This window comes from Haemaphysalis longicornis, unplaced genomic scaffold (genome assembly GCF_048455015.1).
Source record: "Haemaphysalis longicornis isolate Haplotype H1 unplaced genomic scaffold, Haemaphysalis longicornis Haplotype H1 scaffold_4, whole genome shotgun sequence".
NCBI lineage: Eukaryota > Metazoa > Arthropoda > Arachnida > Ixodida > Ixodidae > Haemaphysalis > Haemaphysalis longicornis.
The window spans coordinates 1,867,340-1,884,561 of record NW_027526361.1 but is presented as its reverse complement, the minus strand read 5'-3'; the positions used below and the strand labels follow the sequence as shown (position 1 = coordinate 1,884,561).

General features: G+C 49.0%; 2 protein-coding genes across 2 annotated transcripts in view; one reads left to right on the top strand and one right to left on the bottom strand.

Moving 5' to 3' along the window:
* LOC144178108 (atrial natriuretic peptide receptor 1-like) overlaps positions 1–17,222 on the bottom strand; it is a 267,231-nt gene that overhangs the window by 136,651 nt on the left and 113,358 nt on the right. The window contains exon 2 of the mRNA XM_077705645.1: positions 3,037–3,151. Within this exon, the coding sequence (XP_077561771.1) occupies positions 3,037–3,151 (115 nt within the window). The remainder of the gene's footprint in view (positions 1–3,036; positions 3,152–17,222) is intronic.
* The window catches only part of LOC144178110 (uncharacterized), a 191,756-nt gene that overhangs the window by 125,659 nt on the left and 48,875 nt on the right, over positions 1–17,222 (top strand). The window lies entirely within an intron of this gene.

Sequence of the window (17,222 nt, the reverse complement as noted above, 5' to 3'; positions counted from 1 at the left end):
CCGCAATTAGTTCGATATATCCAATAGTTCGATATAGCTGAACCCGCCTATAACGAGCTTATTGTTACGAGTTCACAATCCGCGGGAGCCCCCACCCCCTCCCCAACTCCCCCATCCGCGTATGCAGAAACGAACACAGTACAGTAGCCATTACCAGACCAAAATAATCCATTTATTGCAAGTATCAAAGCTACTTTCTGCCTTAACTGCCCACGTTGCAAAAAAAAAAACGGTGATTTTTGTTTTCACTTTTGTTTTGGCGGCTTCAACTAGTATAGCATTCTCTACACGAAACATTGTTTGCACCAGTTCGAGTCCGTGTCCTCAAAAATCTAAGAAGCATTGGCGGAGCACATCGACTGCCGAAAGCGCTTCGTTATAAGCGTAGGACAGATTTCACTGGCGACATCATCGGGAACGTTGGCGAACTCTTCCCACAGTTCACCGATGCTGCTGTCTTGGTCCGCACTCACTGACTGGGCGGGTTCCGTCGCGACTCCCGCGCATCGGAAACAGTTCCGGAAAGTATTGGGCGTCACGTCGCTCCGTGCGAGGCGCAATGTCTCAGTCGCGGCTCTTGCTCCGTGGTCGCTGCCAATCCAGATCTCAATCGCCGCTCCGAGATCATGCATTTCGGCGGCCGTTCTAGGCGCCCAGAGTTCGATATATCGGATGTAAACTTCGTTATAAGGAATATGTTTCCCATGTATTTACGTAACTGAATTATTTTTGTTCGATATATAGCATAATTCGCTCTATCCGGGTTCGTTATAGCCGGGTTTGACTGTATACCCTTATTTCTGTCTCTCTCTATTTTTATATTTATGACGTTTTGCCGCTACTGAGCATGCGCAGCGAGCTAAGCATCGCCATTCAGCGCTTCCTTCACCATATACGCAGAAGCGAGGGCTCAGAGGCGCCTCCTCCTCTGCCCTGTCAATTCCCGTCAGAGAATATTTGCTCAGAACTATTCTGGGTGATCTGGGCAGTGTAGGCCACAGAAGCAAGGATGCTGTAGACTGGTTTTCCGTCGTGTTTCACCTGGGTGCGCTCCCGGTTATAACGCTTTAGCCCGAGCAAGAACAACACGTCTCCATTTCGATAGCAGTGTAGAGAATGCCTGCATGAAAAACCGGTGTTCATACGAGCTTGTTGGTACATACCTAGTTTGATAACAGCGCTAGGGCAGGACACAGACGAGGCGACACGAGAGTCGGCGCTGACTCCAGAACGCGACGGGGACGGCCACAGGAAAATTCCTCCTCCAAAGGAGACTGCTACGTGTAAGACAAAGGTGTGCGAATCGGCGCTTGCCTCGCTTCGGTACTAAGGGACTTGTTGCTTGCACGCTACGACCGGAAACTTGGCGGTAGTCGAACTGTGCGGGTTTTTCGATACGTGGATGATTTTTCAGTTTCCTTCGAGCGCATGACATGACACGACAAAGACTTTATTGAAGCGCCTGCAGTAGGCACCCCGTTGCCGGGATACCAAGACACGGCCTAACGTCGGTCCTGTCTGGACCCTCTACTCGTCAGCGTCCTCCCTAGTCACCCCAGGCTAGTCGCCTTTACCCCGAGGGCTGTGTGACGCCTCGCAGATTTCGCTCGGTCGCTGTTTTTCGAGGGCCTCCAGGATCTGCTCGACGGCCAGGAGCTGGTCTTCCTTATCATAGCTGATCTTGCTGGCATCAGATGCTGCTGGCATCAGATGGGGTCCAGCTTTTCTGATCAAGTTGACAGGCTGACCAAGGCAGGATTTCCCGCTCCCATGCTGTTCGGTATATCGGAAACCCTCATGATGGAACTACGAAGGCGAAAAACAGTGGAAGAGCACGATGAGGCAGAACGAAAAAAGTGGGCGGTCGTTCCACATAATATTCATGAGGTTTCCCATAAACTCAAGAAGGTCGCTGCTCGAGTCGGAGTAACTGCGGTGTCCAGCGCCCCCCCCAAAAAATTAAGCGGTCTGTGCAGCAGAGTAAATCCTGAAAAAAACTTTCACGAGACTTTGCTCTAAGAGGCACGCACAGCGGTTTGCAGATTGCCCATCAGAGGTAGTGTACCCCATTCCGCTGTCTTGCGGTAAGTCATACCCGGGCCAAACAGGCCGATGCCTAGACAACCGGCGACGGGAACACGCCTGCCACCAAGAAACAGGAAAAGGCAGCAATCTAGCCCTTCACTGTGCGAAGTGTGGATACAAGCCCAGAATTGAAGAGACACGTGAGCTAAAAAATTCCCCGCATTTCCCCGAGGGGGAGAATGTGAAAGTGCGAATGCACGGTTGTCGGCCCGCTTGCGGCGCTTGCGCTCGGCCCCCGCAGCCCACCGCCTCGCCGCCTTCTCTTCCATCTCTTCCATCGGGTTTGTAGTATCACGTGTACACCACGCAGTTATCAAGCCGCTATAACGCCGCTGAGTCGCCACCGCACGCCGCTGACGACGTAGTTTGAATGCGTTAAAGATATAAGGCGCGTTACTGACACCGATATCAGCGTCGCGTCCGTGGCCTATTCGGTAGAGCGTCGGGCTGCGGCCCGCAAAGTCCTCGGATCGAAACCTGGCGCCGGATGCTGTTTCTTTTTTAAATATAGAGGAGCACTGCGGACGCCGCCGCCGCCGGCGGTGGATGGTTTGGGGTCGCTTATAAAGTGCATTCGCACTTAAAAGATATAAGGAGCAACACACCGGGGAAATCTTTCAGGCCCGCATCATCCATACACGAAATGGCAATTCCGTCAGCATGGCGTCGATTAATTGACTTGCACAAAAAGGAGCACCATTACCTAACTCAAGGCTCGTAATCTTTGCGCATGCGCATTTTTATAGAAACAAGACCTTACCTTCGCAATTTCGTGATTTTATGTGTTTAATTGTTTTTTTTATTTCACGGGGTACATATTCAGCTGCAGCGAAATAAACCCTTTGTTCTTAGTCAGCGCCAACTCTCGTGTCGTCTCCTCTGTGTCCTGTCCAGCGCTGTTATCATACTAAGCATGCACCAAGTTTCACAGCAAAAGTCAAGTTTGCCCACCTGGTGAACAGCTCGACCGAAAAGAAGACGTACTCGCCGCTTCCCACCATGTTGAGGTCGAGGGCAGCCAGCATGATCTCCCGGATCGTGTCCGGCGAAGCGCACATCAGGATGACTGCAAGTAGAACGCAACGACTTTGTACTGCGGCCGGAGCCAGCCACGTACACTCCCTTATTGAGGCAATGTTCAATATATGGCACACAGCTGATCATGGAATATTTGAGGATCGATTTGAGGAACTTTAAAGTACGCCTGCGCTTCTCATACAGCTGCTCATCGAACTTGGGACTCGGCCCAATGAGCACGCCTCGCCCTGGCTTCGGAAGTACCGTGCACACCGTGCCCATCGAAGTACGCGTTTCTGCCGACCCAGTGTTTCTCGCGTGATCAACTCGAAGCCTGGTTTATGCGGGCGGGCCTGTCCGCCACCACTGCGGATTGACGTCTCCGTGATCCACAGGACGGACCGAGTCGCGTGATTCGCGGTTCAGGTCCGGCCCAGTCCCACTCATCGCAAAACGAACACGAATGGGCCGACCACTGGGCTGGCCCGGAGGGAGTAGTCCTCCCCTACACTTTCTTGCCTATGTCAATATTACGGCGAAAGCCGTAAGCACACCATTCTTCAAAAAAGCAGCGCCGTTGTTGTTGTTGCCCGGCAAAGAAAATAATAAATAACCGATGAGTGATCCGACAAGATTCGAACCCCGGTCTGCACAGTTGCAGCCCAGTACTCCACCAACTGAGCTGCCTCCGCTTCTTAGATAGTCTTTCTTGGCCTACTTAAACGCAGAAATTTTGGTCTGTCTGTCTGTCTGTCTGTCTGTCTGTCTGTCTGTCTGTCTGTCTGTCTGTCTGTCTGTCTTGAAATGATAAATTTATTATCAAAAAATTCGTGTATCAATGATACAACGTAACAACCAGAAACAATTAAACAAGTGCAGCGCCTGTCGCTACAAAACTAATAGAGAGCGAAAGCTGCCAGTTACAGACACTTACAGAAACACATAAACAGTTTCAAGTTGATTGTAGACAAAAGATTAACATACAAACAATTTAGAGTTGCTTACAACCAAAAGATTAACATGCGAGGAAAACAATGATACAAAAACATTCGCTTCAAGAATGCAGCAATATACAAAACAGGGTTGGTTTTATGTCACGACGGGTACTGTACCGCACTAACACTCAATTCTAACACCAAAATGAATTGTTACAACGAAAATTCCTAAGGACACATGTCTGGAAAACTGGCATAAATAATAACCTTTTTGTTCGAAACCTCAATAAACTGGGTAGACCAATGTCACAGAAACTCTTCCTCACCCAAAAGGGCCAACTCGCCTTCCAAAAAGGTCACGAGGTGTTGTCTGAAGAAGGAAAGCAAGGGCCACTGCATACGTAGCCTGCGATTCTGTGCTACGGCCCTGCAGCGATTACGCCATAGTATATAATCGCCAATCACTACGAATAGTTTGCCAAGGGGAGTGTCAGGGCACTGTTCTCTCAGTTGATACCATGCAAGCCCCAAACTTGGAGCGGCACGGTGAATGATGCGCCAAAAGCAACGCGCAACAGTGCAGCTTGAGAACGTGTGAGCCGTGGATTCTGGTTGACCGCAGTTGGGACAGGAAGAGTTCGGTGTTACTCCCCAGCGAAATAATCTATCTTTTGTGGGAAGAAATCGCCACGCTTTTCGCCACTGGATGTTTTTGGCGTCCTCAGGCAGCCTACCTGAAGTCAGCCGTAACCAGGAGAAATCTGGTGGATCCATACGTCTGCCCGACCTCGCAGTAACGATTTTTTCACACAGCCTGGTAGGTTTTTCATTCACAAAATCGAGATCAGCATCCAGTGCACGAATTTCCTTAGCTAAAGTAATGACGGCCTTGAACAGTCTCGACGGGAAAGCTGCACTGGGGTGCAGGTTTCTGGCCATAGTTGGACAAAGAACCCGTCTAGAAGGACCGAGAAAGTACAGGATCAAAGGTCTGCCCTGAGCTTCTACGTCACTGAGAAGTGAAGAGACGACTCTAAGGGCCAACGACTGGCTCATGAGGTCGATGCAAGGGAGACTATAACCCCCATAGCGGCGTGGGAGGCGCAGGGCATCTCTCGCTAAACGCTCCGTGCTTCCATCCCAAAAGAAAGAAAAAATGTCGCGGGACACTTTGTGCATAACGGGATTGGGAGGCAGCATAATCCTGGAGACAAAAAAGAATTTAGCAAGAAAAACGCATTTACTCAGATACGATTTCTCCGAAAAAGAGAAGTTGAAAGACCTAGCCCGGGAAACATCCTTTTGAATATCCTCAACTAACTCGGGCCACATGTCTGGAGAAATACCTTCTTCGGTAAATTTGATGCCTACCCGCCGCGGTGGCTCAGTGGCTAAGGCGTTGCGCTGCTGAGCACGAGGTCGCGGGTTCGATTCCCGGCCGCGGCGGCCGCTTTTCTGATGGAGGCGAAAAGCAAAAACGCCCGTGTGTACGAGATTTCGGCGCACGATAAAGATCCCCAGGTGGTCAAAATTAATCCGGAGCCATCCACTACGGCGCGCCTCATCGCCTGCGTTGCGTCGGCGCGTTAAACCCCAGAATCAATCAATTAAATTTGATGCCGAGAATCATCAGGTCTCGAACTATTTTTAAGTTATGAATGGGGGCGAGTGTAGCGTTTCCCAGAGGGAGGACAGCACTTTTTGTGACATTTAACTCGGCACCTGAAAGTCGAGCATAAGACTCGAAGTCCCCTAAAACAGCCGTGAGGCTATCAGTGTCCCGGATAAAAATAGTGACGTCATCTGCGTACGCAGACACTTTAACAGAGCCTTGTCCGGGCAAGGGGGGACCCCTAAATTTGGGGTTATCAACGAGTTTTCTGATGAAGGGGTCTAGACATAAGACAAACACAAGCGACGACAAGGGGCATCCTTGTCTGACACCTCTATGAATTGCAATTTCACCCTGTACCACACCAATAATGACCAGGTCACTGGATAAATTATCATATAATTCTTGGAGAACCTGAACAAATTCAGAGGGAAACCCATATGCCTGCAACATGGCAAGCAAGTATGAATGATTGACCCTATCAAATGCCTATTTTTGCTCTAAAAAGACACACAGGCCTGCAATACCAGTTTGGTGCGTATAGGCTAGTATGTCTCGGGTTGCTAAGTGCCGAAAAAATATTTCTGTATGTCTGTGACTCGATTCAGCCACCCGGCCAAAGTAAGATGCTCACTGCACAATAGTCTTATATACTCACAGCCAAACGTAAACATCTAAGCCCGATTTTAATGTTCATACTTGTCAACTTTGTTGAGCAAGAACAAGACATTACGCATTTATAAGACAGGAAATTAGTACACAAGAGATATTTACAGTGTTCCTTTATTTAAAAGTTCATGGATGCTTGGTTTTTCGATAGCAAATGATATTCCACATCTACTGCAGAATATGAAAAACCACGTGACAACAGCAATGAAAGATGATGATGATGTACAGGCTGATCTTGGCAGGCACCCACAATGGGGGATTGGTCAGGGCTAAATGGGTTGTTCCATTAGCTAGGTTCAACGTTCTGCTTGGAACGCACGTGGAGCACGGCCACGCGGTTCTAAAAACCTTGAAGTCGGCCGCCTCGATTCACGCGCGTCACTGCCGTACTGCAGCGCTGGCATCGATGAGCCCGGACTGTAACACTGGAACGCGGTAAATTCAAATCATCTTGAGAAAACCCTTGGTGTGTTTACCTTGGGATGAGCGCGACGGTACAGGAACACCATGAGAGGTGAGGGGGAGAGAAAAAGGGGGCATTCCTTGGCAAATATCTACAAAGACTATCGTCTTTTGATGATATTTGCAACGAAAGGAGCTGGTACGTGGCCACTTTTTTCTCTTCACTGCGTGAAATACTAGCCCGAAAAGCGTTTAAATCACACCCTAGCTACAATGGCAGTACGTTCACTGACCTATATTTTAAACGTAAGCAGGCACACGCTCTCCTCAAGAAGATGCAACCCGCCTGGGAGGCTGCGATTATGCCACATAGACACTATACAGAAGCGCACATTGTTCACGAAAAATTGACTTTGTTACCCTAGGTTCCTCTGCATTGCGGTCAATCATGCGACACTTCCGTAGGCTAAACAATCCGGTCAGCACAAGAAGGTGGTAGGGCATAAAGCAGTTTTCCATCAATGGCAAGGATAGTATACTGTAGGGGGTGATACCTATGTCGAGTCCGCTGCAGAACACCCCCTCCAAAAAAGCATCATCCCGACACAAAACAAAGCAGCGATCAATTGTCTCGCGCACATATACAGCTTTACTACTCAGCCAAGTTTTACCAGGCAACGTGAAGGTGAGCAGCTTAGAAAAAGGTTTCGCAACCGCCTAGAGGCACATTTTTGTACTCGCTTCAACTCACTATTGTCTAAAATCACCAGATATCAGTGGTTGGCGGTAAACGGGCGCCGGAAGTGAAATTTTAATTAAAACACCGGTCAACTCCTTCCTGCTGATTGTACAGGTACTTGAGGCCAAAACGAACAATTAGAAACTGGAAAGTGCCAGCAACCTCTATAAGAAAGCCCCAGGTTGGCTTAGGATTTTCGAGGTTGGTTGGAGCAAATAAAAAAGGCAAATCAGCATTCAATTTGCGCTGAATAAAAGCCTTTACAACCTGATGATCAGCCGTTATGAAAAAGAACAGCGAGACTAGGTGATCTACAAACAAATGCACCAATCCAAAACACCACCACACCGTACAGGGTCACTGAAGGCAACTACCACGTCGGGATGAGACGAAAGTTCATAAAATATAAACTTCATAGTCTTCCCCGTAGTTCATAGTCTCCCCCGTAGCCCTCTCTCCGTTTATTCGAAGGCGAAAGGTGCTTCAATTGCCGAGAAATTACACATTGTGAAACGCGTTTTATATATCACGCCATTTCGTGACGTTTTACGTGACTTAAACGGAGTCAGGACGCGAGTACGACGGCGGTGTGGTTTAGCAGGAAAACTAAAACCTACCAAGCGAATCATCGCCGCCGCAGGAGCCATTAGTCGCGCTCTCGGCGCCTACGAGCAAACAACTTGCCCGTCATACACGTTCGCAGGCTGCCGCTCGGTGGGCGCCAACCATGGAGGAAAGAAAAGGTTAGGAGAGGCCCTGACGTCACATTTGTCAAGCCTAGTCCCGCCATGACTTGAGCCCACTGAGCCCAGCACTCTATCCCATCATCATTTGCTGTCTCCGGTTTGATTTGACTAACATGGCGTCGCCCTGCCCTCCCGCTTCGAAGCGAAAACAGCTTCGTCGCTAGATCCTCGGTGCGATGTCATGTTCTAAGCTGTTGATTTCGCCTTCAATTTGCCCATTCTGACCCTCACCCAAAGTTTCAATCGAAAAACGGCCTTCATTTTTGAGATAGAAGGACGATTTTTCAGCTCCTAAAGGGACCCAGAAAAGCCTTGTGTAAAAGTTACAAAAGGCCTTTATTGTCGCGTAGTACCAATGTAGCGATGCAATGCCGTTGGAATTATTGATCTACATTCAGTATCAGGTGCCCCAGAAGCAATTAAGTGCGCCTCTCCCCCCTTGCCGATCGATTCCTCCTCCCTCTCTGCTTCTTTCAAAGCAGCTGGAAACACTGGGAATAGCCATGCGACATCGCGACCCTCGACTTCCGTTCTGCGCTAGCTACATTCCTGCGCCTAGGCACGCGTCAATCGCTGCAGACCCGACTTTGCCTCGGGATTGCGCAGGAAGGAGGAAGAGCAGCCGAAGGCCAATGGCAGTGACGTTGCCGGCGACCGGCGATCGGCCGAATAAAGGGGGCGCCTCGCCGTTGCGTCGCCGCGGTTGGCGTTGCGTCAGCCGCGGTCAGCTCGCTGCGGTGGCGCGCTCATCGGCTGAGAAAGGCGATCTTCAAAAATTGTTTACAAATTATCCGTACAACGTATGGGGCTCACACTTGGCTCAAAAATCCCCCGTTATGTGTTCTACCACCTGAATGCATTTGATTGCCACCTTCACAAAGCTTTTCTGGGTCCCTTTAAGCCTGGCAAAGGTAGCGTTTGTCGTCGTCATAGCAACAGGCTCACGGGATGGCGAACGCAGACGACGGGAGCATTAGAGAGTCTCCCGTACGCTACGCTAAGGTTAGCGGGTAGCGGGACCGGACTGCGCATGCGCGCGCGGGGAGTGCGAGGAGGTTGCCCCTCAGCGGAGGGAAAGAGCGGGCATGGCGAAGGCAGGCCGCGCGGAACTAATCCACCCCACCGTGACGAATTTGCTCTCCCCAGTCGCGCCCCGCTACCCGCCGCCGTAGCGTTAGCGGACGGAGCACGCTATGCTAAAACTCTCTATTGTTTGGGGTCGTACAGAACTGCGGTCTTCGCGCGCTACGTCTCAACAGCGATACATTTCACTTCACTTCACAACAAAGAAACACAAAGTGAGCAAAGAACGAACTGTGGCTCTCGCCAACGCTGAGCGAAGGGGATTTTCCCGGCAGGTCGCCGGCGGCGGCAGCGGCTCGCTCCGTCAATCTCAACGCGACGTAAGCGCCGCTGCGGCCGGGGTACGAGTTAAGGCCGCCTCCGACGGCGGATTTTTCAAACTGGCCTAATCTAAAAACGTTTGTCGTAGCGACTGCGCTGGTTTGCAAGCGTATCGTGGCAGCCACATACCAAGCGCCTTAAAAATGTTTCCGTTCTATTCGCCCAAATTTGGCCGCCGCAGTTGTAAACAAGTAAGCAACATTGTCTATGGGCTCAAGAAAAATCACGTGACTTCCTCCACACTTTTCGCAATGAATTGGGGTGCTAGGGGCCTTCCCTGAGTATTTTTTCCTCCATGGCGCCAACCTTGGTGCCGCACGGGACGTGCGATAGTGGTTGAAAATATGAATGTGCCGCGCGGAATTTTCTTCACCAACAAAACGTATAGCGGACAGCGCAACCGCAGCAAAAACGACGTCAGGGTACGCTTATGCAATGCAGTTTGTTAGAGATTGTGTGGTCTCAGTCGCTTCGATGCCCTCGGCTTGATACATGGCGCCATCTATTAGTCCCACTTGTAACCGCGCCCAATGCCTAATGGGAAAACAAGCCTAGCTACTCCGGTGGACAAACATCTGAACGGCAGTACGTGTGCATTTGCGTGCCATTACTATGGGGCCATTACCGAGTGGTGCCATCGATGGTAGATGGAAATTAATGTAGAAAAAACAAAAGATATCTCGTTTTCTACGCTCGCCAACACGCCTTCGAATTCTTATACGATTGACAACCTTCATATCGAACAAGTTGACTGTTTTAAATATCTGGGCGTCTTTTTCACACCTGACTTGGCTTGGGATACGCACGTAGATTATATCACCAAAAAACCTTTAAAAAGTTAGGCCTTCTTAAACGCCGACTATCACTCGCACACGCTGAAACGAAAATGCATGCTTATACTTCCCTGACAAGGACATCTTTAGAATATGCATCAATGATATGGCATCCAAATAGCTCTACTTTGACCAAGCGCCTCGAATGAGCTCAGAATAAGGCTGCCAGGTTTATTTTATCTTCTTACCCATCATTCAACAGTGTTGCCCTTTTAAAACGCACACTCAATCTTTTAAACGTTGACACTAGACGCAAGCTTTTACGTTTGTCCTTTTTTCACTCATTATATTTTGGTGATTCTTCATTCGCGGCTACGCACATTCTTCCTACGCGTCAAATTACCACGCATGTTGATCACATTCACAAGGCTTCACCCATCTTCGCAAGAACAGTCAAGTATCGAACTTCCCCCCTTTTATTGTCAATCAAAGAATAGAATGTGTTACCGGAATGCATTTGTGGCAATATGGGAACCTGCTTCATTTCAGAAAGCCCTTTTTGCCTATCTCGAGTAAAAAAACTGTGCATCTATTTTAAGCGACTCTCCAATGCTGAAAGTGACTGATGAATACACGCGACTTTAACCCGATTTTAAACCAGCCATATTGCCGTTCGAGTTCGCCCCGATGTTCTTCTTCCTGCGCATGCCTCATCTCCCTTGTGTGTGTTTTTAATATTGATTGTGTGAAATCTCCCCTATGTAATGCCCCTCGGGGCCTTTAGGGTATGTAAATAAAAAAATAAAAAACTCTCTGAATTTCTGCAGAATTTTCATTATTTACTAAATTAAAAGACTGGAATGTTCGTTTTCTTGGCACGCCAATCTATACATTTAGACCAGCTCCGGTTCAGTGTTCCTTTAACGGCACGAAAAGGTTATCACGGTGCATGGGCTCCCACGCGGACCGCCATACGAAGGTAACCAACACTTTATGAAATGCTTGAACCTTATTTCGTGCATAATGCCGTTTTTCCAAAAACACATGTCAAGTCAAGGATAGATTAAAAACCATCTGCCATACTTTGGCTGACGAAAAAACTTAAATTTAAAAAGTGCACAGCTCTTTCAAAATAGGTCAGGGTCCTGTAGCTTGTGAGTGTCATGCACCATGGTCAGAGTTCGTGCAAAGCACTCGCTCCAAGTGAGCGCTTGAGAATCGGCAGGCCTAGAGCCATTATGACGTCGTACGGCACACTGCCATCACTTTGTAAAGAAGGAAGTCGTGTGCCATGTGGTAAAACGGGCAGGCCTTTATCTTGGCACGCAACACACCCCTCTGCAACACATCCCACGAAACAATGACGCCCCAGCTCTCCGTGAACACATACACAACTATTTCCTTTCCGGGTTTTCACATAAACATAATGTGCAATTTGTAGAGCTGGCGACAAACCAGCCTATTGCTTCCATCCGTGTTTTAACGCGAAGGGGCATGCAACCTAAAGAAAAATATTTTCACGGGCGCTGGGACAGTGCTTGTTTTACACGTTTTATAATGGGCAGCAACAGAGCTGTATTATCATCTGTATAGTGGTAGCGGGAACTTCAAATTCTACATGAGGGTCTTCTTTGATGCGGGTTTGGTACTCGAGGGAAAACCGCAGAGTAAGAAACTTAAAAGAGTCGACTACTTCCTTCATACAGCCATTCCCTGTATCCAATCTTTCATTAGCAGACGAGACGATAAACGTGGACTTCGCACTCATTAGTGCTCTGTTCGTAGAACAGGTTCTTTCTTAACCTCGTAAAAACAAAACCGATTAACGAGTGGTCGGGTGTAACCCTGATGAATAGGAAGCGTTTATTGAGAGCATTTGTGGTGTTCTTGAAGGAGTGCGCCGACACCGCCCTCCTGCACCCGATGAAAAGGGTTAGTTCTACTGGAACGCTCCCACACCGATCGCCATGCAAAAACGACAAACACGCCATGTTTTCGCTGAACATGAACTCTGGAACAATAAAGTACGTGTAATAAGTACCCAAGCAAGGATAAATGAAACGTACTAAAAACTGTCACCCCTGCAAAAAACGACTATTCTGGAAAAACAACGGCGTGCGCCAGTCTGGATTGGGGATACCCTCAACACTGCTGCTTAAATCTACTGCAATGAAAGCTGTGGAATTGAAACTTCAAAAATGCCGATTATGAACAATTACAAGTGTATGATCTCGTCCGACAAAGCTCTATAGCTATCTAGGTCAACAAAATCCCGTTAATTCGAACGCGAGTAGGTTTCGTCGCGGATTATTTAAACTACGCGCCATCGCGCAGGCCGCCCGCCGCCTGACGAGCGGCCAGAGCACCGCTTCCTACATACCAGGCTTCGTCAACTACGGAGCGGACAGGAGAACGCTGAAAGGAGGCGAAATATGGTAAAAAGCAATTTGAAATCTCTATGGCGGACGTTTTAAGCCCATTTGTTTGGGGAATACGTCGGTGTGGACGCGACTGCAGTGGTGCGTGGTACGCTGACAGAAGGGAACACCTCATCTCAGGTCAGGAGCGCTCAACCCGTCGCTGCCAGCGACGGCGACGACAAGGACGAAGCACCACTGCGGCCAACCACTCGGAAGTCGTGGACGAACGGAATACGGCTTCACTCATCAGTTTCGAAGCAGGCGGGAAGCCTTCCGGTACCGTCAGAGCAAGAAGTGCTGGCGCTCACCATTAAAGGATCCTTGAAGACAAAACACAACTGACACCAATTTTAGGGTAAACGTCACTCGAATAAGCGATATAATTAGGAAAAAAAGGGAATGGCCATGCGACCCACTCGCTCATTTCCCGCAACAGAACCTATGATGTCATACCAGCATGCTCGGCGATTGGCGGAGGCCGGCCAAAGCAAACGCAAATCAGGCTGAGCTTATAAGCTTGCAGAACGAGCTATTTGTGCTTAAATTTAGGGCACGATCTTTTTAGAGCAATAAGAATGGTGGGACAGACAGTGGAAGTTACGAAAGCACATGTAAATATAGAAGTACTGATGCGTACTGCTATTGGTACTGCGCGCATTATGCTTGGTTTAGCTGCTGCACAGCACTGCGGGGCTTTGGGGTTGTCTCAGACGACACTGGCCAAATGACGCAAGCAACGGTGTCTTATGTGACCATATTTGTCGAGCGAGCAGTATGTTTCACAATAGGATTATTTTCTCCCAGAACAAAAACAAGCCAGGCAGAAACGGCTTGCACGAGGTTCAGTAACGTAAACAAATGCGTGAACGCTGCCGTAGGGTACCTCAAACCAGCGCCGCGTACAGGGTGGAGACACCCTTGGAACGGTCCCGTGCGGCCGCAATTGGATCAACGTGCTCAACGCGTTTACCACGAGACCCATCAACGCGAAGCAGATACGATGATTCAAACTTCGCCAGTAAACCACGTAGCGGCGATAATTTTAGCGCGGTTTTGATACAATTACTTGCTTTGGCAGCGAGCGACTGACCCAAAATGGCGGCGCCAGCGTATACGTGTCTCCCCCCTTTACAGAGGTCGCGCGAATCGAGGTACTCTAGGCTGCAGAGTGGTCTGTTCCTGTTATATCATTGCAGACCACGAAAACACATGATTTAGCGGGAAAATCTACGTTTTAACTTAAATTCAATAATTTCTCAGTGAATAAAGCATCGTCTGTACCCGGACAAGCGCTGAGGGCACTATAAAACACAAATCTTTCGAATAAAACAAACTTGTATTTTGTCTTCATGGCTCGTTTAAAGGGATCCTGCAACACTTACCATCGACTACTCGGAATGTATTTTGGGGTAAAGTCTATTGTTCCAGCAATCTCCTCCCACAAGAATTATGAAAATCCATTCACTATCACCGAAACTACGTGCGATGAAAAATCGCGCATAAATGTTCCCTCTCAACTCAACCGCGCACAACGCGACGAAAGCTGCGCGCTCTCTCCCGGAGAGGGGGGCGGCGCGCGGTGTTCTGTTCCGCGGCCTTCGATATGTCACAGGCCGGGGAGTTTCGTCCTTTTCCCCGCAACGTAGACGGGTCTATTTCCGGTGTGGTGCCACAAAAAAGCAGGCATGGTGGCCTGCTCGCAAGCAAGCGCTCAGGCTGGTAGGGCGTTTTTGGAGCAATAAACGTTTGTTGTCGAGTGGGCTCGTTGAAAATGGAATATTTAGTTCGTCACTCAAACTCCGCGCGCACTCAAAACAAAAGAAACACCAAAAGCATGCGGTCAGGTTCAGACATAGAACAGGTTGATACACAGCGCCGACGACGGCGGATCGTCCCAGGAAATGCCATAATTTAGCCGCGAAGTTGACTGGCGACAGCCAATAGGACAGACAGGACAGCCATGGCCCGATTGACGTCGCAGAGGCCATGCCAGGGGTGCATAATGAGGAGAATTGAAGAGAGAGCGGTTGGTTTTTCCGCGTCTTTCACGGCGATTTGCGTTCTTACCGCTTCACGTGCACGTGTAATATTTGGCTCGGGTGTTCCTGGAAGTCTAATCTAAACGTCGCGCAAGTTTACTTACACTGCACGAGAGTGTTGCAGGGTCCCTTTAAGGACAAATGGTAGCCTGATAGCACGACCTTTTAAAGCCAAGCTTTTTACCACTACCCATCAAGGGTTCTGTCGCGACCGTTGGTGTCAACAGAAAACTCTCGCGAACAAATAAAATAATTTACTGGCACAGCCAGGAATCGAACCTGGAACGAATAGGAAAACGGAGGGAGAGCCTGTTGTCTTACCGATTGAGATACGATCCCACGTTGAGACAGACGGTGCACTCACCGAGCACATGTGCGTGTTTACCCCATTTGTTCTCGCTGAATGGCACGTGACAGCGTCACGCGACTTCTCGCGCCGCTGTGCGCTCCGACCATGGCACGTGCAGCGGTCCTAGCGGCTTCACCAGTACAACTTAAACAACCACCGTTCATGAATCATGCATTGATTTAACCTTAGCAAATAATATATATCTGAAGTAAAAAAGGGTGTAATTAAGTGTTATTTATTGTCTCTGGTTTCACTCTTTGTAGAGCCACGTGTGTGAATTCAAGTGACGTCGCATGGGTAATCGTTGAGGGTGTCGTTCATAGCTTCGCTTTTAAAACGGCTTCACAGGGCGGATTGGCGCTTTTTTCAAGCATAAAATTATTTGAATCCGCTATTGCTTCCCAATCGCAGTGTACTATTGTAATTGCTCTCTTTCAGTAGTTATGCTTTTATTAATTCGAACTCAGATGGCTCTCCGTCGCGGTTAGATTAACGAGCCTTTACTGCAGTACCGCAAAAGCTGGATAATTCGAACTTCAAGAATTCCAATTTACGGATAATTCGAACTTTATAATCTGGTCCGATCAAGCTGCTTAGAAGTCTATTTGTAATAAAAACCGTTCATCCAAACGCGAGTGGGTTGTGCAACGGACAATTCAAACTACAGGCCACCGTGCCGACAGATTGGCGTTTGGCACACCACCAAAAAATGCCATGACTGGTAAAACACGAAAACACCAGAAGGTCGAAAAGAGGGCGCTGACCCACAGCCGAAAGTTTATTGATTCACACGCAGCGCAAACACCCATGCTATCAACAACTAACTAAACTTTTCAGATACCCCAGGACAGTTTTTACAAAGGAAAGAAGATCTTCGTCGCGCCACACGAGCTCTAATTCCACCGTGTGGAACGGACCTCCCTAGCCGACTCACTCGCTGGGAGGAGGTCTTGCTGCGAAGACTTCGTGTTGGTGTAGCCCTCTCTCCCGCTGTTACCCGGGAGTGGCCACCACGCTACCATGCCCCGTTCGACCAGAACTGCCCCTTTTGCACGGCTCCTGCCGGCGATGCCGACACAGAACATTTGCTGTGGACGTGCCCTTCAATGCAATCGGCCAGAACACACCTTCGAGGCACAGGCCTCCACCCTGGCAGACCACCTGACCTCCATCGGTGGATATGGGGACCCCAACACCGCTCCGTCCTTGCGTTTGTTCGCGAAACGGGAGTTAACCTATACTTGTAGCATAGTATTTATGCCAACGGGCATACTATCGCAAATAAAAAAAACTAAAAAGTTGAAAAGCTATGCGATGACAATCTCAAGATACAAAACATGAATACTATGATACCAAACCCTGCAGAGACACGACTCCCCATACCAACAGGGGCGTTCCGATGTCCGCACCTATAGCGTGACAAATTCCGCCTGCTGGCGGACTTTCAACTTTCCGTTCAATAAATGAATTCATTCATTTGTTTTCACACGTTACTTCGGAACACCTCACGTGCAGGTCAGGTTGCCTGTGCACAACCGCGCACCTGAGGATTCAAGCTCTTTTGCGGACAGTGCAATGGACGCCGTGCTCCGACGCCTCGGCGTTTTCACGTGCGGCTTGGTTGCCATTTTGTGGGCGCTACGATTCAGCGCGCCGCTACCCTGTTTGCGCGTGCTGCAAGTTTTGGGCGGTGCTCCTGTGCTTTGCTGCAGAGCGCGCCTCCCTCTAACATGTCAAGGCTGTCGAGGCGACGAAAATAAGATTGGAATGCTGTTAAACGAAAAACAGAGAGGGGAACATTGCTTAGGACAGTTGCCACCTGTAACAGGGGGAAAAAGTTTTTTTTGTGCCTGCCCTAAGCAGCGCTAGTATTAAACCAAGAGTATAAAACATAGGTATATTAGTCCATTTTGGTAAGGTGACACGTCATCACCCCGCTGCAAAGGGGAAACCAATAGCAATCATCATCATCATCGTTATTACATATGCCCCGCCCACGCACGGCCCACTGGCGGTGACGCCTGCCGTTGCA